Here is a 23,450-nt window from a genome sequence, read left to right as displayed (position 1 = left end):
TTATTGTGGGTGCACACATAATAATAACGTGAGGTGCATGTAAGTCCCAGTGAGGCTTAACGAGTGTGAGGAGGGTTCTACCCTATTGTGTGTAAACTTGGTAGTTTGTAGATTTCAACGTGAGACTTGACTCTTATCTCACCTCGACTCTTAAGTTTGTTCTCTCTCCTTATATAGAATCATGAGCGGACGAGGTCACGGACGTGGTCACATTGCGATGACCCAAGCTGAGCTGACAAATCTGATTAATACACGTGTGGCTAAGGCTTTGGCAGGCTACCAAGCTGGTACGATATGTGCCAATTACTTTTGTCCTTGTGTCGCGTACACCACCCTTACCCTTGTAATGTATTTTCTTTCGTCCATTAGGTCAGCAAGCGCAACAAAACCAAAACAATCCACCTGCTTGTACGTTCAAGATGTTCATGGATTGTAAGCCACAGACCTTCAGTGGGACTGAAGGGGCTGTAGGACTCCTGCGATGGTTTGAAAAGGTAGAATCGGTGTTTGCGATGTGTAACTGTCCTGCTGGGGACAGAGTGAAGTACGCTACGGGTACGCTCGAGGATGGTGCCCTGATATGGTGGAATGCCCAGGTTCAGCTGTTGGGCATCGAGGTGGCAAATGCCACTACTTGGGACGACTTTAAGGAGTTAATAAGGGAGGAGTATTATCCTCGTGATGAGATTCAGAAACTGGAGAATGAGTATTATGATCTAAAGATGGTGGGATCCGAGATTAAGGCATACGTGAAACAGTCTCATGAGTTGGCTATCATGTGCCCGAACTTGTCCCGACCTCCGCACCGGAGAATAGAACTGTTCATCAAGGGATTAGCTCCACGAGTGAAGGGTTTGGTTACTGCAGCGAACCTCAACAACTTGCCTCAGATTGTCCTTTTGGCTCACAAGATCACCGATCAGGAGGTGGAGAGTGGTTTGCTACCACCGCGCGTTTCTACCACTTCTGCTGCTGCAACTACAGCTACTACGCCCGCTACTGATAGCAAGCGGAACTGGAATGATGTAGATAAGGGGACTAACTCGAATCAGTCACAGAAGCGGCCAGACAATAACATCAATCGCAGCTTCAGTCAGTCTTCTGTTAATCAAAGCCAGGGCAACAGTTCGGGTCAAGGTTCTTACGCGGGGAAACTACCAAAGTGCAATAAGTGCAGCTATCACCATCGGGGATAGTGTACTCGAGTATGTCACAGGTGTAACAAAGTGGGGCATATGGCCAAGGATTGTAGGGTTTCACTTCCGAATCAGCAGCAACAGCACATCCCGCAACATCAACAGTCCCAGCAGCACGAAAGGCAACAACCCCAACAAAACCGTGGAAATCGTAAGGGATGTTTTCAATGTGGAGCCGAGGGTCACATCAGGCGAGACTGCCCTTAGCTAAATCAGAATGCTGGTGGCAACAATAATGGGGGCAATGGTGGAAATGGCGCGCATGGGAGAGTGTTCACTATTGGAGCTGGGGAAGCTCGTAACGATGGCAATGTTGTGACTGGTACGTTTTCTATGAACAATCTGATTGCTTCTGTTTTATTCGACTCTGGTGCTGATTGGAGTTATGCGTCTTCGAGGTTCAGTCGTCAGTTAGGGTTGACTCCCACACCTCTTGTAAATAAGCATATAGTAGAACTAGCTGATTGTAAATCAATAGAAGCTTCTCATGTTTTGTTTGGTTGTAAACTTGATCTCATGGGCCAAGTGTTTGACATTGACCTACTCCCTGTTACTCTTGGAAGTTTTGATGTGGTCGTTGGCATGGATTGGTTGTCCAAGCATCAGGCGGAAATCCTCTGTAAGGAGAAAATCGTGCGTATCCCTCTCCTCAGTGGAGAATCCTTGTCAGTACAGGGGCATCGCAGTGGTGCCATGGTTGGCATCATCTCAGTCATGAAAGCCCAGAAGTGTCTACGAAAGAGCTACCCTGCTGTTCTAGCTCTTGTCACCGATTCGCAACCTGAAGAAAGGAAGATCGAGGATCTTCTAGTTGTTCGTGAGTTTCCTGACGTGTTTCCTGAAGAGTTACCTGCTTTACCTCCACATCATCAGGTGGAATTTCAGATTGACCTTATGCAAGGAGCAGCTCCGATTGCCCGTGCTCCTTATCGTCTTGCGCCAGGAGAGTTACAAGAGTTGTCTAATCAACTTCAAGAGTTGTTGGATAGAGGATTTATCCGACCCAGCTCTTCGCCTTGGGGAGCCCTAGTGCTGTTCGTGAAGAAGAAGGATGGGTCCTTTCGGATGTGTATAGATTATCGTGAGCTCAACAAGGTAACCGTCAAGAATCGTTATCCTTTACCATACATCGACGATCTGTTTGACCAGTTGCAAGGGTCAAGCTTTTATTCCAAGATCGACTTAAGGTCGGGCTATCATCAGGTACGAGTCCAAGAAGAGGATGTCCCCAGAACGGCTTTTCGAACGCGGTATGGCCACTATGAGTTTTTGGTTATGCCATTTGGGATGACTAATGCACCAGCGGTTTTCATGGATCTTATGAACCGTGTGTGCAAGCCGTATCTTGACGACTTCATTATCGTGTTTATCGACGACATTCTGATCTACTCAAAGAACAAGGAAGATCACGAGCGGCACTTACGTCTTATTTTGGAGCTCCTGAGGAAGGAGCAACTCTACGCGAAGTTTTCCAAGTGTGACTTCTAGATTCGAGAGGTACACTTCCTTGGACACATTGTTAATGAATTGGGGATACACGTGGATCCTACAAAGGTTGATGCTGTTAGAAATTGGGCGGCACCAAAAATCCTACGGAGGTGCGACAATTTCTTGGTCTCGCTAGGTATTATCGAAGATTTATCAAGGACTTCTCGAAGATCGCTCAACCTCTTACCTCGTTGACACAGAAAGGTGTTGTGTATTCTTGGGGAAGTAAACAGGAGGATGCGTTCCAACTATTGAAACAGAAACTCTGCAGTGCACCGATCTTGTCTCTACCTGAAGGTACCGAGGATTTTGTGGTTTACTGTGATGCTTCTATTCAGGGTCTTAGTTGCGTGCTAATGCAACGCAACAATGTGATAGCTTATGCTTCTCGATAGTTGAAGGTTCATGAGAAGAATTACACGACCCACGACTTGGAGTTAGGGGCCGTGGTGTTTGCATTGAAAACCTGGAGGCATTACCTGTACGGTACCAAATGCACCATCTATACCGACCACAGGAGCCTTCAGCATATTTTCGACCAGAAGGAATTGAATATGCGATAGCGTCGCTGGGTAGAACTGCTGAACGACTATGACTATGCCATCAAGTATCACCCCGGTAAAGCTAACGTTGTAGCTGATGCCCTTAGCCGAAAGGAATCGAAACCGAAGTGAGTACGAGCCTTACAACTTACCATTCATTCAAACCTTCCTGATCAGATTCGTTCGGCTCAGACTGAAGCATTGAAGGAAGAAAACATTGAAGCTGAGTATCTACGAGGCATGGAGAAACGACTTGTGGAGAGATCTGACGGCCTTTATTATTTTATGGAGCGAGTTTGGGTTCCTCTATATTGTAATCTTCGAGAGCTTGTGATGGACGAAGCGCACAAGTCTCGGTATTTTGTTCACCTAGGCTCAGACAAAATGTATCAGGATCTCAGGGTTATGTATTGGTGGCCAAAGATGAAGGCTCACATTGCGGTATACGTGAGTAAGTGTTTGACTTATGCTAAGGTTAAAGTGGAGTATCAGAAACCCTCGGGTTTACTTCAGCAGCCAGAGATACCCACGTGGAAATGGAGCAGATTGCTATAGATTTCGTCACAGGTTTACTGAGAACTCAGGCTGGAAACGACACTATTTGGGTGATTGTTGATCGTCTCACGAAGTCAGCGCACTTTCTAGCAATCAAGTAAACAGATAAGTTCTCACATCTGGCAGCGGTTTATCTTAAGGAAGTGGTTTCTAGGCAGTGCCAACCTCTATCATCTCAGATCGAGACCCACGTTTTATTTCTGACTTATGGCAGTCGATGCATAAGTCGTTCGGTTCACGTCTCGATATGAGCACTGCTTATCACCCACAGACGGATGGTCAGAGTGAGCACACTATTCAGACACTTGAAGACATGCTGCGTGCATGTGTGATTGATTTTGGCAAGGGCTGGGAGAGGCATTTGCCTTTGATAGAGTTCTCGTACAACAATAGCTACCACACTAGTATTCAAGCAGCTCCATTCGAAGCATTGTATGGGCGGAAATGCCGTTCTCCTCTCTGTTGGGCTGAGGTGGGTGACAGCCAGATCACGGGTCCTGAGCTTGTACTTGAAACTTCAGAAAAGATTGTTCAGATCAGGAACCGTATGGCAGCTGCGCGTGATCGTCAGAAAAGCTACGCTGACAAGCGTAGGAAACCGTTGGAGTTTGCAGTAGGTGATCGTGTTATGTTGAAAGTTTCGCCGTGGAAGGGTGTTGTACGTTTCAGGAAGCGCGTCAAGCTCAATCCGCGTTACGTTGGGCCATTTAAAATCCTGGAGCGGATCGGTAAAGTGGCTTACAAGCTTGAGTTACCTGCTGAGTTGGGTAATGTTCACGATGTTTTTCACGTTTCGCAGTTGAAGAAGTGATTGTCTGATGAAACACTAATTGTGTCGTTCCAAGAGCTGAAGATCGACGACAAGTTGCAGTTTGTCGAGGAACCTATAGAGATCATGGACCGGGAGGTCAAGGTGCTAAATAGTCGTATCCCGATAGTGAGAGTTCGTTGGAACTCAAGACGTGGACCGGAGTTCACGTGGGAGCATGAGGATCAGATGAAGCTTAAGTATCCTCAACTTTTTCCTGATGACCAATCTAAGTCTGGTAGCACTGGTGAATTTCGGGACGAAATTCCTCTTCAAGTTGGGGATGATGTGGTACCTGAGCAAAATCAACAACAATCTTGATTTACCACTTCACTCCTCTATGCTTACTTGTCAAATTTCGGAATGAAATTTCTTTCAAGTTGGGGATGATGTGACAACCCGAACTTTCAAGGTCTGTATCTCTACGTCACGTGATCCTGTTTCTTGATATTTCTATTTCATATCCTTTACAACGATAGAAATTAGTAACACTTGTGACGGTAATTTAATTGCTAAATGTTTAATGTATGAGTGTGTGAATTGGACTTAGTATAATGAATATGTTTGGGCCGCACCTCAAATAACCGAAGCCCACCCCCTTAATCACTAAGTATTGGCTGTTTGCCAATGTGTTTCGGTCCATTTGGGCTTGAGCCCATTATCACCGCCAAAAAGGAGAAACCGCCCAATCAAGTTTATTAATATTATGTATATGTATCATGTTTTAGTTTGGCACAAAACAAACCCTACTCTCCTATATACTCTACGTACGACAGAGGAAACCCCCCCTCCTTGTTTTGCGACGACAGTAGGACCCTCCCCATCTCGAAGACTTCCTCAACTCAATCTTGATTTCCTTCGGTTAGTTTAATCTCAATATGTTTCGAACCAAATCCTCTCGTCATGCGTAATTGTTTTGATACTTGATGTTATGATTGTATGCGGATATAATCGTGATAATCACTAGTAATATACATGATCAGAATCTGTTTTAGTGTTGTTTATCAATCTGTTTTAGTGTGTTTATCAATCTGTTTTAGTGTTGTTTATCAACCTGATCCGAGTTGTGTGTTTAGTTTTGTATAACCGATCTGAATGTTGATGATATAGGTTGCTTATGCGTGATGTATTAAGTGTATAGATCACATAGTATAGTCTCTTGATTAAGGTATGAAAATTGTTGGGATTGTATGTATAGTGATAAAGTTAGTGAACATGAAATATTTGAAAGCATGCATATGAAATCGTATGAATAAACTAGGTTTAGTTTTCTTGAAAGCTTGAACATGTATAGATGCCTAAGGTACCACACCTATGGAATTGTGTAATTTGAATCTTGTATGTTGTTTCCTGTTGATCAAAAAGGGACAAAACATAATATAATGGGCTTCATAGAATGAGTTACACCCATAAGTAAATTAAACACTCACTTAGGGGATTTGTTAACTTGTAATGTGCATATGGATTTGGGGCCTTACACACACGTTAACTAGGCTGTTTCAATTGGGTGCACACTCCTGGGCACGAGCCGATGACAGGTGGGCTTCATCTAGTTGAAGCCGCACTTTGCTTTGGGCCGTTCTTTGTTTGGGCCACATCTGGGTACTGGGATTGGTTACAAGCAGCCGGGACCACTCCGTTTAGTTGGGCTGCATGTTAACATGTTTGTTTGGGCCAGGTTTCAAGGGTTAACCACTTGGGCCGGTCATGCGTTACATACTTTTGGGATTGGGTCAGAGATGGAGTGGCCCAATAATGACTTGTTAATTTATGATGCACGAATACTTGTTACAATTAACGAGTGTACTTGAATGTAAACTGAACCACTTGTGATATGGTGTGATATGAATTTGTATTGCTTTTACACCCAATCGCTTGCTATGATCTACGTTATAATATACGTGCTACTTATTCGTAATCTGTGTAGTAAATGCAAGTACATATGTATTGTGTGTTCATGTAACTGACTAACTCTGGTAACCACGGTAGGGTTGGGTTGACCACTTTTGTTAAACGAGTAGCTAAATCTACCGAGCAAACCAAAGGGGAGTTCACTACTCTTGAGCATGCGTCCTGGTGGTTGGGACAGTCAGTGGGTATCCCAGGGAGGGATAGGTTTGTTGGGTAAAAACTGGAATATTGGATAATAATCTCACTCTATCACTCTTAAGTCCCATCTTTTTGCTACCGGAGAGGTAACGGGGTATTAGTTGGTAGCGCTACTTAGGTTTGGCACCCTCACCCCATATCGGAGACGACGGGTGTGAACTAATGACCCAGTCATGCCCAGTGCTTTGATAGGAGCACTGGGGAACGGGCAAAACATACATCAGGAGCCGTCTTGTTCAGTATCGAGATATTATCAATATTACTTTCGGATTTGTTAACAAACTGGATTAAACACTTGGTAAATTAACGTTTTCGTAAAACTGTGAACTCGCCAGCTTTGTCTGATACACTTGTTACATGCTCGCAGGTCGTTAGATTACATGGATTTGGAACTTGCTGTCTGGAGTAGCTGGAGTGGTCATGGGTCGATCTGGATGGATACATGTGATGGAATTATTGATACTATACATTGGTTTTGAAACAATTTAACTATGGTTTTCTATTTTGCTTCCGCTGAACTTGTTGGGATTTATTAAACTTATTATTGGTACAATTTATTAATAATGGGTATTTTCATTTACAAATTTATTATGAGTTCAATGTAATTAGTGGCTCTTTGTTGGTACGTCACACGCCTAACAGGGACATTCCCTAGGTGGTATTTTGGGGGTGTGACAAGTTGGAAGAAATTGGGACGAAAATCGACACATTCAATTTCATCCAACAACAAAAGACCGAGATAAGAAAAAATATCCAAGCGTCGTACGATAAAAAACATCTCTAAAAGAAAAAGGCGAAAATATGAATTTTCTCGCCATGCCGGTTGATCACCTTACTGGCCCAGAATTGGAATTGACGTTGTAAGTGAAACAAGAAATTTTGAAAAAATATGAAATAGATAAATCATGAAGTTTTTAATCTTTTTTTATTTTATGTAGCTTTTTTAATTTTATGTAGAGCTTTCTTAATTTTATTTGTAGTTTTTAAAAAATTATATGCAATCTTCTATTTTAGTTAGTGCGTTAATTTAATTAAATGAAATTTTAAATAGTTAAAATAATTTTTTCTTTTATCAAAATCCATAAGAATTGCCTTATGGACTCCATATCTGCCATGTGTCGAGCAATACACACAACCCAACAGTCTTAAAAAATAAAAAAAAAGAGTAAATTACAACCAGTGTCCTTTACGTTTGAATCAAATTACAACTGGTGTCCTTTAACTAAAGAAATTACATGCTCTGTCCTTTATGTTACAAGTTTTTAGCATGGTACGTCCTTTAGCCCTAACCTAGTTAAGTTTTTATAAGTTAAGACTACTCATTATTTAAATATTTTACTTTGATTATAATTCCAATTTTAGACCATGCATTATATTTTTGTTTTAATTAATTGAAAAAATTGGAGGGGATAAAAGAGATTTATTTATTTCATTTTTTAATATAAAATTGAGATGAAAATACGATGTTGCCCTCATGTGAGAGGCACATGGTAAGACTTAAAAAAAACTTAACTAGGTTAGGTCTAAAGGACCTAACATGTTAAAAACCGATAACATAAAAGACAAAGTCTGTAATTTCTTTAGTTAAAGTACATCGGTTGTTAGTTTATACAAATGTAAAGGACACTAGTTGAATTTACTAAAAAGAAAATGGACCCGAGTCGGCCCACACCATGCTGTTTAATTGGGCCCAATATAATAACATGTGAAGATGGTCTTGTAGACCTGTACTTTTGTCATCGTGACTATAAAAGTAACCACAACCTTTACCTTACAGTGGTGGTACAGAAATGGAAAACTACCTGAAAGATTTTAATGTTCCGGCGAAACATCCGTCGGAAGCGGCGTTGAAGAAGTGGCGTAACGCCGTCTCACTCGTCAAAAACCATCGCCGGAGATTCCGTCATGTTGCTGACCTCGATAAGCGATCTATTCACCAAAACCGATTCTCCAAAATCAAGGTTCGATTTCTTCTCTTTCAAACGTACATACGCATCACTGTACTTCGATTCGTACTTATGTTATAGTATATATTGCTCTTTCGTCGTCGATTTGGAATCGCCGGACAAAAATGGAACACGACGGTTTTATTACATTTTCCGTTTGATATAAATATGTAATTAATTCGTTTTTTAAGATATTAAAGCCAAAAATAGTTAATTCGTTTTTTAAGATATTAAAGTCAAAAATGACGAAGGTAATAAAATTTGTTGTTGTAAAGTAGGTTGAAATTTATAGCCTTGAAAAAGACGATGATTTTGGTTTCTAGTTTTCCCATTCAATATTTTCGGCTTAAATCTGATAATATTGTCTAAAATTAGATTTATTTTTATTTTTTATTTTTTACCGATGATAAACCCCTCTTAATAAGTACTTTCAAAGAATATTGTCTATTGTAGTACTATCAATATCAATTTACTTTAAAAAAATCTATTGTCCGTAGAACTCGAAGTGGTACTAATTTAGTGGGGATAAACATCTAGGGTAGGTGTCATTTTACTAGTTTGAACGTTGTTTAAATCCTAGTCGAGACCAATTTTAGCTATCAAATTAATGACCGAATGGGGACCGATATACGACTTTTTTTTTTAACAGAGTACGCTTAGAATATCTACTAACCGAGTTAGTAGTTAGCATCATCATGTTAGTATTAAAACCCCTTGCCTGGACTTGAACCCAGGACCTCCAAGAGAAGCAAAGCTTCTTAGCAGTGGCGTCCATTTCGATTGCTAATTTTGCGACCATTTCGATTGTTCACTAGTTTTGCTACCGATGTTGTCTTAGCAGTGGCGTCCATGTATGTGTGACAAAATTAAACATAAAAAAAGTAGACGAACAATGGAGCTTATGTTACTAACGGTTATTTGGTAAACGACATTCACCCTCTTAGAATTTTCGCCTTTACGTTCTATTTATATATATCATCGTGGGGACCAAGGTTGCCTTTTCACGTTCATTTCTATAAATATTTATTTTATTTTATAAAGGTTCATTGTATATATACTACGCATATATTGTCCATGAGTTCACTGATATGCTTAATATTAATTTTATTGACTATGATCGGAATTTTCTACCTTTTGTCTTTGTCAAATAAATTCATGAGATCTGGCTTTTTTTATTTATAAAAGGAAGTAGAATATAAAATTAATATACAATAATTTTCTGACTTCCTTTTTATGAATCCCACGTTACTGTTAATGGTATAAAAAAAATTAAAATAGATTCGGAGATTGCGCAAAGATAGTGGGCCTGCACCATACTTTGTTCCCTATTTTTAAAGTAATTCTAACAAGAAAAGCTATAAAACTGTACATTATTTTATTACATGAACATGTTCAATTTTCTAGAGTAAATTGGCAAAATGGTTTGTGAGGTTTGGTTAATTTTTTACTTTAATCCAAAACTCAAACCTTTTAAATCTGAGTCCCTGTCTTATTAATTTTGTTGCCATTTTGATTCAAAATCAAAATTTAATCAGATTTTTCTGTTAACATCCAGCTTTTTTGTCTTTTTCCTCTCTTTTAATGAAGGGCAAAATGGTTAGATTTTTTTATTTTTTATAATAAAACGTTAAAAGACCATTTTGCCTTTCGTTAAAAGGGAGAAAAAGACAAAAAAAAACTGGATGTTAACTGAAAAATCAGACCAGATTTTGATTTTGGATGAAAGTGACAACAAAATTGAAACCACAAGAGCCCAAATTTAAAAGGTTTGAGTTTTGAACTAAAGTGGCAAAAGTGACTAAACCTCAGGGACCATTTTCGCAGTTTGCTCAGTTTTTTATTACATGAACATGTTCAATTAAAATCGAGTTTGTTAATAAAAATAGTTCTTAAAAAACATTAACGGTAGAATACCTGGTGTATGAGTGTATCTACGTTATGTTTGTTTAAGGGGGGTTTGGGATTCAAATAATAAAGCTTTCTATGCAACTATTCCTAATAATCACTACCACCTTCCCTGCAATTTACATATACATTCATTCCACATCAAGTTGGCAAATGATTCTCCTTCCACATCAAGTGGGCAAATGATTCTCCTTCCACATCAAGTTGGCAAATGATTCTCCTTCTCACTTTCTTCATCATTACGTAGACGACTTGAGACTTAGGTTTGTAGAATAAAGCGATCAGAGACCAAGACTTAACGTCATGAGAGGTGTTAGTCTTCATTGACAAGTGAGAGGGGTCACTACTCACTACCCTGCATTTTACATATACATTCTTTCCACATCTCGATGGCGAATGACTTTCCTTCTCACTTTCTTCACCCTTACGTCGACGTAAGGCTTGGGCTTGTAGGGTAAAGTGATGAGAGACCAAGACTTATCGTCATGAAAGGTGCTAGTCTTCATTGACGAGTGAATGAATATGTACTTGTTTCGTAAGGTAATTGAGGCATATGTATAAATGTAAAATACCTGTGTGTATAAACGCAATATTAAACACCAAATTCGCTTATAGGAGAGGTCCCAGATTTCCATCAATATCCTTCCATAACCATTTGAAGGGGACCTGCCTAGCACAAGCTACGATTTACCTGATCCTGTTAGTTAGCAGGGTGTTGATGGGTTTCTTTGATTTTTCCAGTGATGGGTTCTCATGTTAAAAGAAACATTTTTTTAAAACCTATAATACTTGTTTATTAACATAAAAATAAAATAAGATATATGTAACAGTTTTGTTAGGCATGATTCTTTTAAACATTAATCCAAAACAGTTATTTGTAGGTAGTGTTGGACCATGTTTATAGATATGTAGCATTGGACCATGTTCATGGATATTATACATTAATACACCGGCCAAAACAGGCCTAGACCTTGAAATCTTCCAGATATGGAAAGGTGTGGCCCCTTGTATGTGTCGAAAATATCAACCTTGATCTTTACTATCATTAAGAGAGACCCTTCATGTTTTATCAATATGCATATGGCCGGTTTATTTAATATTATGTTGCATCATGTGATGACTTTAATCTAGAAAATCTCATTGACATTATGTCTAATCATCTATTCCTGTGGTTAAGTGGCATTGGTGATTTGCCCCTATAAAAATTGTGTGAATTTAAATCTTTACATACATAGGTTGATAGGTGGTTTAGATGAAAAATATGTTAGTGAAAAAGCTATATTTTGATTTTTTTTTCTTAGAAAGGGGTTGATTTAGATAACTTTTGTTTGCTTGATAAAAATATTTAAATCTAGTGAACTTATACAATGGGTTAAAATTTAAAAACTTAAAATTATGTCACTTTTATAAAACTTGCACGCCGAATAGGTCCAAACGGGACAACACAGGCACAGCCCAACGTTGCTTGTTACCACTAGCAACTACAAAAACAAATATAGGAACTAGTTTTGACTTTAGCAAGTTGACATGTTTTTTAAGTTGTCCGCTTTTCCACCCGCGCTGCCCGTTTCCAGAGAAGTGATAGCGATAAAGGTAATTCTTTATACTACAACTCCCAGTGTTTACTTTAAAAAGTAAAGTGAAAGTGACACCATGGTCCCAAAAGTAAGTTATAAATTACACAATTCATAAGTTAAGGGTTAGATTGATATATCTACAAACTTCAAGGGTATTTGGGCATCTAATCCATTTATCCTCGAATTTGGCAACACTTTAAGATGCAGACAGATAACTGGATAACAGAGGAAATTTCTTCGAACTTTCATCCCACTATAGATGGGCCCACTTAATTGTCCACTAGTAATGAGCGTACGGCATATAGCAGGAGGAATAAATACATATTTTTTATTAAACGAATATACATCGTCTAGTATATCTATTTACCAATAAAACATTATATATCTGGTGTCTACTTCCTCCATGGTTTCATATGTTTTGGTATTTGCTCCTGCAGTATCTTTAGCACAAGGTAGTTATGGTAATATATATACATATAGAACGATTAATACAAAATTAATTTGAAGTAAAAAAACTGCATAAATATTAGCATAAATAATTGTACCTTTTGTTCTAACTATGATATGTAAGACGATTATATAACTGCTTACGTCACTCATTTATCTAACTACATGTATTATGCGGTTCTCATAGTTTTTTTTTCAACTTATAATTGGTTTGTATTAACCATGTTGCTGTATATATTAGTGTTAGATAATCAGATAATGTAGTTATCAAAGAAAACAACTTTAATTTGTGGGCCTCTGATGTGAGTCATCCATTTAGTCCTCAGTTGATGATGCTATGAAAGTTATTGATTGAAATACACATTTTTTGTTGGTTTAAATAATAGCAATAATAATTATTATTATCACTGATATCTTAACAAGAAATTTACTTGTTAACATTGAAAAGTAGGAGCATCAAAGTTTGAACTTGTCATATATGCTAGCATACTTTATAAATAGTTTATTTTAGACCCTACAATGTACCTCTTAATGCACAACTTTCTTAGAAGATTATAATGCCAACTAGATCATGTAATTTTGTTAGGCTATGTGCAGGCTATATATCCTAAGTCCCGTCAATCTCGTCGCACTACGTCACTTAGACTGTCCACTACCCTAAACTACCCTCTTTGGTGGCACCACTACCCTAAACTACCCTCTCCCTTGTTTCGCTTTTCTTTTTATTACACATACAAACAAAACTATCAAAGTCAAGCGGCAACCACCCAACCCACCCCTACCCGCCGGGCCTTAGCCACAGGATTGGTGACGGTGTTTGGCTGTGGGTAAGGGGTACCCGAGGGCAAGGGTTTGAGTGGCCTGCCCCCCTAATGGTTTAATCCATTTTAATTGCCACGTCAAAAAGTCAGTGCCACATCACTAGCACATAGTCATGAACTCTCACTCACTGGTTTTCACCTTTAGTGTGAAATGGTTTCACAAGTTTTCACTACCCGCCACCCATTAAAATAATATATAAATCTGATAAGTTAAAAAAACAACAATACAAATCATGTGATTCGTTGTAGTACATGGGCCCCACCATTCTCCTTTCTCTCATGCTGGTTAGGCAGCTCACGGAGGGGGCTTTCACACCCCTTTTAACTCCCCTAGGAGCGGTGTTTATTGTTTAATGCCCTTCACGCCCACAAAGTTGCCACCTCACCAGGGGCGTTAGTCCACATGTTGTTAGGGTTGGGCGGCTTGGGTACTTGGTGCCAAAATGGGTTCATCTTGAAATAGTTCCTCTAGTATATGGGGCAATATGAACAGGATGAGTTGACCTTCCAACAACTTTTACCCATTAGTTATGATTAGAAAATCAATATTATTGTTATAATAAGAATTAAAATGTTTAAGTCAAAACGATTTATGAAACTGTATGAATTAAAAAAGACTTTAGAAGGACTTTAACCCTGTTTCAACTGTTCTAGCATTTCTTACAAAATGATTTCTGATTGAACCAAGTAATTTTCATACATCAGGAACACTAGTTTGAATCTACATTTGATGAAGGTATACATGGTATGCATGAGTCATTGAGTCTACACATTACATGCATACCAGTTAATCATGATCTGCTTGTCCAACAAAACTTATTTTCAGATAATAACTTGATCATTTCGTTTTCACCTTTGGCAGGAAGATCTTCGGGTTTCTTTTATCGCCGTGAGGGCAATGATGCGTTTCATAGATGGTACGTTGTTTTATACCACAAACACATATTTAATCCTTCAACTTACGCATATGTTTTTCAACAGCTGGTGGTCAGCATCGAAATACTCAAGAACATCACCAACCAGGTGCAGTAAACGTTTCAGAAATCAGCAAAGATCCAGATAAACTTGCAGCCGTGGTTCGTAACTACGACATGAAGACTTTGCGGGCGGTTAATGGGGCCGATGGAATAGCAAAAGCATTAAATGTGTCGGTTAACGAAGGAGTCAAATCTAGTGAATTGTCTACCAGACAAGAGACTTACGGCTTCAACAAATACACCGAAAAACCTTCCAAGAGCTTTTTAATGTTCGTATGGGACGCGCTTCATGATCTAACGCTTATTATCCTTATAGTTTGCGCCATTGTTTCAATCGGTGTCGGACTCGCAACCGAGGGCTGGCCCGATGGGATATATGACGGGTTGGGAATTTTACTAAGTATTTTGTTAGTTGTCACAGTTACCGCTGTAAGCGACTACAAACAATCGTTGCAATTTCGAGATCTCGACAAAGAGAAAAAGAAGATTTCATCTCACGTAACGAGAGACGGATGTAGAAAAAAGGTGTCGATTTACGACTTAGTTGTTGGAGATATTGTCCACTTGTCGATCGGTGATCAAGTACCAGCTGACGGAATATTCATATCAGGATACAACTTGTTGATCGATGAATCTAGCTTAACTGGTGAGAGCGATTACGTTCATACCGACGAGAATAAACCTTTCCTACTTGCGGGAACCAAAGTGCAAGACGGCTCAGCTAAAATGCTTGTTACAGCTGTCGGGATGAAGACCGAATGGGGAAAACTAATGGAAACGTTAAGTGAAGAAGGAGAAGATGAGACCCCGTTACAAGTCAAACTAAACGGTGTTGCTACAATCATCGGTAAAATCGGGTTGTTGTTTGCTGTGTTGACCTTTCTTGTGTTGACCGTGAGGTTTCTTGTGGAAAAAGCAATGCGTAACGAGATTTCAAGTTGGTCATCGAGTGATGCTTTGAGCATGTTGGATTACTTCGCCACTGCGGTAACTATAATCGTTGTTGCGGTCCCAGAAGGATTACCACTGGCTGTTACGTTGAGTCTTGCGTTCGCGATGAAGAAGTTGATGAACGATAAGGCACTCGTGAGACATCTTTCTGCTTGTGAGACAATGGGTTCTTCGACTTGCATATGCACGGATAAAACAGGAACGTTAACCACAAATCATATGGTTCTCGATAAAATATGGGTATCCGGTGAAACAAAAGACGTTAGAGACAACAAAGGTCATGCGTTATCTTCCAAATTATCAGAAACCGTATCAACGGTTCTTCTGCAAGGTATATTTGAATGTACGGGTTCCGAAGTCGTAAAGGACAAAGACGGAAAAACTTCTATATTGGGTACCCCTACGGAATCAGCGATATTACAATACGGTCTGGATGCGGGTGGTGATTTCGACGCCATACGCAACGAGATTAAAATGCTAAAAATGGAACCGTTCAACTCCGCCAAGAAGAAAATGTCGGTACTTGTAGCTCTCCCCGATGGTCAGACACGCGCTTTTTGCAAAGGTGCATCGGAAATCGTGTTGGGATTATGTGACAAGATTATTGACGGCAGTGGAGAAACTGTACCGTTGTCGAAAGAGCAAACAGAAGTTATTACTGATGTTATTGAGGAATTTGCAAAGGATGCTTTGAGAACCCTTTGTTTGGCTTATATGGATGTCGAAGGCGGTTTTGATAACGGAAACAACATACCTGAAAGTGGCTATACGTTGATTGCTGTTTTTGGAATTAAGGACCCGCTTAGACCGGGGGTTAAGGAGGCTGTTGAAATTTGTTTAGCTGCTGGTATAACTGTTCGTATGGTTACCGGTGATAATATCAACACCGCTAAAGCCATCGCGAAGGAATGTGGCATACTTACTGACGGTGGATTGGCCATTGAAGGCCCGGAATTTAGAACCAAAACTGCGGATGAATTGAATGAAATAGCTCCTAAACTTCAGGTATTACAATTCCATTATACATAGAATTTATCGTAAATCAGTCAAAGACTGATATTTGAGATATAGGTTATCGCGGTGGGATATCGGTAATTTTAATATCATGCATAATTTATATATATATAGCAATTTAACACTAAGAAATTAACGTTTTGCAACTTGCAAAACACTAACAATTGTAGTAAGTAGGAACTGATTAAGACTTAAAAGTTAAAACAACATTTAACACTAACAATTAACAATTAAGACTTAAAACACTAATAGCAGCAATAAGAAGGAAGACGAAGGGTAGAATTATGAAGAAAGGCACTGATATCGGGAAAATCGGTGATATATCGGTCAATATCGCCGATAATATCAGTACCAATATTCTGACCGATATTTTTCACCAATATCTCACGAGGGGACATTGGTGATATATCTGCAATGTTAACTGCATAGGTACTGATTGAAATGGCTAAGGCTTTTGATTTGACCCGTTCGAGACAAAACACAACCCGTTCATAAGTAACTGATTTTTCATGTATACAGGTAATGGCTAGATCATCACCAACAGACAAGTATGATCTTGTAAAGCATCTGAGAGGCATGTCGGAAGTTGTTGCAGTTACTGGTGATGGCACAAATGATGCCCCTGCTTTGCATGAATCCGATATTGGATTTGCGATGGGGATAGCAGGAACCGAGGTTGGTAATGGGCATGTTTTTTGTACTTTTTACCCGAGTCTTGACATATATATTGCGTGCGATATATGCAGGTTGCAAAAGAACAAGCTGATGTCATTGTGATGGATGACGATTTCGCAACGATTGTAAAAGTGGCCAAATGGGGACGTGCGGTCTACATTAATATTCAAAAGTTTGTACAGTTCCAGTTGACCGTGAATATCGTCGCTCTTATGATCAACTTTGTTTCTGCATGCATCACAGGTGTGTTGGTCTTAACAATATTGTTGCTCTTCACGCAAATTATCTGTAATACAATTATCAACTTTGATAAACAGTACTTTGACTTTTTTACTTTTTTTTTGTTTTTTTGTCATTTTTGTATTTCTTTTTTATCCCTGAACTTTTAGCCTTGACACTTACAACCTCTCAACTCTCTAAAGACTTTGTAATCGAGTTTTACGTGTCGATATAAATTCAAGTTGATTTATGTTGTACGTTTTTTAGTTGGTCTACGTTTTGACATAAATTTTAATTTTTTTTGAGGGAAATGAGTCGGGTCAAATATAATACTTTTTCGTATTTATCTTTATGTATGTTTCCAATTGGTCTACGTTTTGACGTAAATTTTGTTCGGAAATGAGTCACTTTACGTTCGACACCACTGCTACGCGCCGCACCATTCTTTAACTTAAAAAACACTATTTTCTTACGTGCTTATTTTTGTGTCTGTATAAATACAACTTGGTTTACGTTTCGACGTAAATTTTCATTAAAGTTAAATTTAAGAGAGCGTTTACGTTTCCATTTACAATTAATTTAAAATCAGTCCGCCCCGCTGTCCAAATTAAATTTAATTTATGGTTTTTGGTCAATGTAAAACATGTGTCGATATTCTTTTGAGCATATTTCTTTAGGTTGCTATATTGAATCAAAATAGATATCAACCAAAACCCCTTAACTTAAAAAAATGTTAAATTTTATTCTTTCAAAACTGCAGGGTCCGCGCCTCTTACAGCTGTGCAACTGCTCTGGGTCAACCTGATCATGGACACTCTGGGTGCACTAGCACTGGCTACTGAACCACCAAACGACGGTCTGATGCAACGCCCTCCCGTTAAGCGTACTGACAGTTTTATTACCAAGACGATGTGGAGGAACATCATTGGTCAAAGCATCTACCAAATGGCCGTACTGTTCGTTTTCAATTTCACCGGGAAGCCAATTTTGAAGTTACATGGGGAGAATGCGACCGCGATCCTTAATACTTTCATATTCAACACTTTCGTGTTCTGTCAGGTTACACAACTTCTAATCACTTCATTTATGTCACTTTCGCGTATATTTTCCCATATTTTAGTATACATGTATATGTTTTTTTTGCAGGTTTTTAATGAAGTAAACAGCCGTGACATGGACAAGTTAAACGTATTCCGTGGCATGTTCAGCAGTTGGATCTTCATGGCTGTTATGGTTGCAACGGTTGTATTTCAAGTGATCATAGTTGAGTTTCTTGGCACTTTTGCAAGCACTGTGCCCCTAGACTGGCAACTATGGTTGCTAAGCGTTGTGATTGGATTGGTGAGCATGCCAATTGCAGTTGTTTTGAAGTGCATTCCTGTTGATAAGACTGCTGTCAAGGAACAACATGATGGTTATGACAGACTGCCCGATGGCCCAGAGCGCGTTTGAAGGAAAGCTAAAGCGTATACATATTCTACATCCTGCTTCGATTTTTCTTTGCTATTTTCCTGCTGTCAGGTTTCAAGTAGTTGAAAGTCGGATGGTATATAGCTTATTCAACTATCGTATTTTGGTCAAACCTCAGGGACTAAAATGGCAATTTACTCTTGTTGAAATGAAACTTTCAAGTTTTGTTTTTGCCCAAATAATAAGTTCTTTATTATGAAGGATTTTGGATTCTGTTCATTGTGTTTTTATTATTTGTTGGTGATTGATTTGAGCTCTTATTTTTCTCCAAAGATTGTACAAGTTGTTCAACTAGGGATAATTAAAGAATTATAAATGTAATATATATGACTATGTATTTTACATTTAAATGTAAAGATGAAAAAAATAGCATCTAATCTATAGTTTAAAAGTAGGAAAAATTACAAGTTTTGTCCTTTATCTTTATATCACTTTTTAGGCGGTGTCCTTTTTAATGAATGTTGACAGGCGGTGTCCTTTACTAGGTATTTTGTTGCAAGTTTAGTCCTTTACACCCAACCTAGTTAAAAAACCCTGTTAATTGTTGGGTGTAAAGGACTAAATTTGCAACAAAATACCTAGGTAAAGGACTAAACTTGGAACAAAATACTTAGTAAAGGACACCGCCTGTCAACAATTAACAGGGTTTTTTAACTGGGTTAGGTGTAAAGGACTAATCTTGCAACAAAATACCTAGTAAAGGACACCGCCTGAAAAGTGGTATAAAGATAAAGGACAAAACTTGTAATTTTTCCATTATAACTATTTTATATACATTTTCTATTAACTCTATAGTTTAAAATGTAAATTAATAATTTTACAGTATTAATACGCAAAGATTAGAATAAAACTTCAGGTTAAATGGACTATGTTCGTACTAACTAGTATTGTGTTTAGGTTCATGTTTCTGAAACGGTCCAATCTCCGGCTAACAATTACATACCACAAATCGAACAAAAAATTCCTATCGAAAAAAAAATCAAATCTTACGTCTGAGAGAGTGGACGCTGCGTGTAAAAACTCTTTTTATATGCTTGCAAAACCAAGGACTCGTGGTGCATCAAAATCTGATACAAGAATATGCTCACCTTCCTGCATTTTACTCGCTGTAAATAACCCAACCAATCGCTGTTAAAATATTTGGTCCATAGAAAATGTGACTAAATATCATTGGTATCTCCTCTTGGCTTCTCCATAAGCAACCACACCCATAACCGTCATCGAGTAACCAGCTATACCTATAAACGTAACTGGGTTTCTGAAAAGGAGTATCGAGATGACAACGGCTACAGCCCCTTTCGCATTACCAAGTACCTGGAGTGTTAATGCACTAGTGTTCTTAGTCACCAAGAAGTTGGTCAAGTTGGCCGCATAAGCCATAGTTGAGTTAACCAAAAGCAGTAGCCACATGAATCTATGTTTCAATGCTAGAGAGACGGTAACATCAATCACATCCGGTTCCATTACAAGTGCAGCGGGCAATAAAACAACAATAGCAACCGGAGACATATATAGCAACAGATTCATGGAGTTCAACTTTTCCCTGCATATATCATATGCTAATTATTATAAACTCATGCTACTGACGTCGAGTTTGTATGGTCAGTGTATTTTGTGGACGAAAAATGAATTACCCCTCAGAAGAAAGTAGGATCCCTTGAAGAACCGACTTGAAAGCCCTAGCAGCGGTCGCGCTTATGCACATAATGAACCCATATAAATGAAAACTTGGCTCACCCTGCCACAAATTAACGAAATAACTTATTAATTCTTTCCTTACACACTTCAAGAATCAAGATACTATGAAGTGATAGCTTTTAAGTGTGAATGTCTAAAATGCCCTTAAGCGGAGTCGAAACAGGGGATTGTAGTCGATCAAATTGATATCAACAATACTTCATGATGTAAACAATGAACAAATATGTAACTTTTTGATCTGAAATTGACCCCTGTTTGACCCTCAAAGGACTGCAGATCAAGATATTATGAAGTGCTGGCTTTTAAGTGTAAATGTCTAAAATGCCTTTAGCAGAGTCGAGTCACTGGATTGTTGTCGATCAAAATCGATACTTTGTGAGGAAAACAATGGGTAAATTGGTAACTTTTGATCTAAAATTGACCTCTGTTTGACCCACAAAGAACTACAGATCAAGATCAATGATCACTCAACAAAAACTAACAATCTTTACACAATAAAGATCACACATTTATGCACAGATCAAGACTAAATCCATCCAAACAACAAGAACCACATAATCAAACCCTAACAAAATAATTAAAATCAAACAATCACTTAAAAAAAATAATAATAAACATACCCCACTAGCAATCATAACACCAGTAACAACAGGAACAAGAGCACAATAAGTAACCCAAGCTTCTCTCTTAAACGTCATCAAATAAGCAAACAAAGCAGTAAAAAACGGCGTCGTTGCACCCACAGCTTGGTTAAAAGAAACCGGTAAATATCTCAAAGAAATATTCCCACCAACAACAGACCCACAAAACACAATGCTCAGAGTCCCAATTCTTAAAAACTGGGACCAAGATTTTATCTTTTGCAACGGCACAACTTTAAGAAAAACAATTGATATGTAACTGAGTATTGCACAGGCTGACATGTGGCACATTGTAAGAAAAATTGGGAATTTAAACCCATAATTAGAGAGTAGTAACTTGTTGAGAAGAAGTACACCTATGTTTGATGAGTACCAGAGGATTATTAGTGATGAAATGAAGAATAAAGATGACATTTTTGTGGGATTTTTGATGGTTTTTGAGGGATTTAAGGGTGAATGAGGAGATGGGTCATTGGGATTTAGGTTAAGGAAGGATAAAGTTGGGATTTTTATGGGTTTTGATATGGATCTGATAAGGGTTTGTTGGAGAATATTGTTGAAGTTGAGATGTTTGTGCCGTGATGGGGTGAATCTGTGTCGGGAGGTGGAGGTGATGTGGGGATGTTTGTGTGCAGTGAGGATGGAAAGAGGGGGTGGGGTATGGTGTACGTGTCTCATTTTTATTTGATGGGTTGGTGTTTGATTTTGGGTTTGGAGGAAATGAAGATGAGAAGCATGTTTTATTGAATTATGTGGATTGATATTTACAAGTTAGTGAAGGTTTACATTCATACATTCATCAATCTACAAAGTATTGGAAGACATAAGAGGACTTCTTTTTAGATAGAAAACTAGAAGTTTGTTTCATTCTTTTAACCGGTTGAATCGGTGTAATTTTAATACTTTAAAGTTTTCTATCAGTTGACTTTTATTTGTGTTTTGATGGATTCTGTTATAGCATGTTCTTAAACGGTGTTATACAATTAATAAAACTATCCATGTTGTTCATTCTTTTTACAACAAAATGGTATTTCTTCATTTTGAGCTCGTGAATCGTAATGCATGATGACTACTTGTGTTAAAGAACAGTGACGGATTCAGAAAATCCTTATATGTGCAACGTTTCAAAGAAAAAGAGTAACAAAATCGGAAAAACGTCAAATTATTCCAAAATTTACACTATCGCCGGAGCGTCAAGGGGCTAACAAAGTAGATCTGCCCCTGTTAAAGAAGTTACTAGTTATATTTTAGTTGTTACCGGGTTTACTTAGTTGTTTCCCGTATATTAAATTTACTTGTAGTACTTGTTATTGTTTTACTTAGTTGTTTGCGGTATGTTGTATGTATAGTTACTTACATACTATTACACTACATTTCTTCTTTGTATCCTATGTATTTTTTCATAGTATGTACCATTGATTTTGGTGATTTTTTTTCAAGATTCAATTGCAATAACATAAATCCCTAAGTCGATTATGCAATACAAATTATAAATATGAATGTAAAGTCTTTATTTTATTCGTTATAATCGAATATAAACTATTTAACTATTTATAATTAAAAAGTTAATTGTAAAAATAGTTCAAAAATTAAACAAAATACTAAAAAAAGCCATCAACGTGCTGCTAGAATAGTTGGTGCCACGTGGAGTGCTTTTTGCACAAAGTTTTTTCTTCAATTTCGTTTTTGCACAACGAGTACACATGTTATGCACCTGTTGTGTCTAGTGCAGTACGTTTTCACACAAAGATAGACACATGGATTGCGTTTTCACACATAGTGTACGAGTCATTTTTGAAGATTTGAAAAGTAAATATATATTTTGGGGAAATTGACCGGTCATATGCTCATTTTTGAAATTTGACCCGTGCACTTCATCTCAACTTGAGGTGGCAAAGTGGGCAAGTTGAATGGGTTTGGGTGATGGGTCAAGATGGTTTTGAGTTAGGATGGATATAGGTCAGAATAGGTATTTTAAAAAAAAGGGTTGGATGGGTAATGAGTCAAGATGGGTTTGGGTAAAGAAGAGATGAAAAAATAATTAAAAATTAAAAAAACATAAAATAAAATATACAAAAAAAATATTAATAAAAAATCAAAAAATTTCTAAAAAATAAAAAAAATCTAAAAATCTTAAAAATTTAAAAAAATTCTAAAAAAATATACAAATTCTAATAAAAATCCTCTAAATTAAAACAAATAAAAAATTGTAAAAAATTCAAAAATTATAAAAAGTCAAAAAAATCCTAAAAAATAAAAAAATCATAATAATTCTAAAAAATCCAAAAAATTCTAAAAAATAAAAAATCTAAAAAATCAAAAAAATTCAAAAAAAAATATAAAAATTAAAAAAAAAATCCTAAAAAATAAAACAAATAAAAATTGTAACAAATTAAAAAATTTCTAAAAAT

General features: G+C 37.8%; 2 protein-coding genes across 2 annotated transcripts; one reads left to right on the top strand and one right to left on the bottom strand.

Moving 5' to 3' along the window:
• Nucleotides 1–8,430: 8,430 nt before the first annotated feature.
• Nucleotides 8,431–18,960, top strand: LOC110865536 (calcium-transporting ATPase 4, plasma membrane-type). The gene is made up of 7 exons (XM_022114813.2): nucleotides 8,431–8,659; nucleotides 14,257–14,311; nucleotides 14,376–16,327; nucleotides 16,856–17,011; nucleotides 17,083–17,254; nucleotides 17,991–18,289; nucleotides 18,377–18,960. The coding sequence occupies exons 1-7, from the start codon at nucleotides 8,489–8,491 to the stop codon at nucleotides 18,680–18,682; spliced, it is 3,111 nt and encodes a 1,036-aa protein (XP_021970505.1). The 5' UTR covers nucleotides 8,431–8,488; the 3' UTR covers nucleotides 18,683–18,960.
• A 591-nt stretch (nucleotides 18,961–19,551) lies between these two features.
• Nucleotides 19,552–21,727, bottom strand: LOC110865537 (UDP-URONIC ACID TRANSPORTER 1). Its single transcript, XM_022114814.2, has 3 exons — nucleotides 21,019–21,727; nucleotides 20,335–20,438; nucleotides 19,552–20,243 (listed from the first exon to the last, which is right to left on the bottom strand). Exons 1-3 carry the CDS (start codon nucleotides 21,715–21,717, stop codon nucleotides 19,868–19,870), a joined length of 1,179 nt encoding a protein of 392 aa, XP_021970506.1. The 5' UTR covers nucleotides 21,718–21,727; the 3' UTR covers nucleotides 19,552–19,867.
• Between the last annotated feature and the right edge of the window lie 1,723 nt (nucleotides 21,728–23,450).

The sequence above is a fragment of the Helianthus annuus genome, chromosome 6 (assembly GCF_002127325.2).
Source record: "Helianthus annuus cultivar XRQ/B chromosome 6, HanXRQr2.0-SUNRISE, whole genome shotgun sequence".
Taxonomy (NCBI): domain Eukaryota; kingdom Viridiplantae; phylum Streptophyta; class Magnoliopsida; order Asterales; family Asteraceae; genus Helianthus; species Helianthus annuus.
Note: the sequence above shows the minus strand (reverse complement) of the source record. Positions and strands in the feature narration are given on the sequence as shown.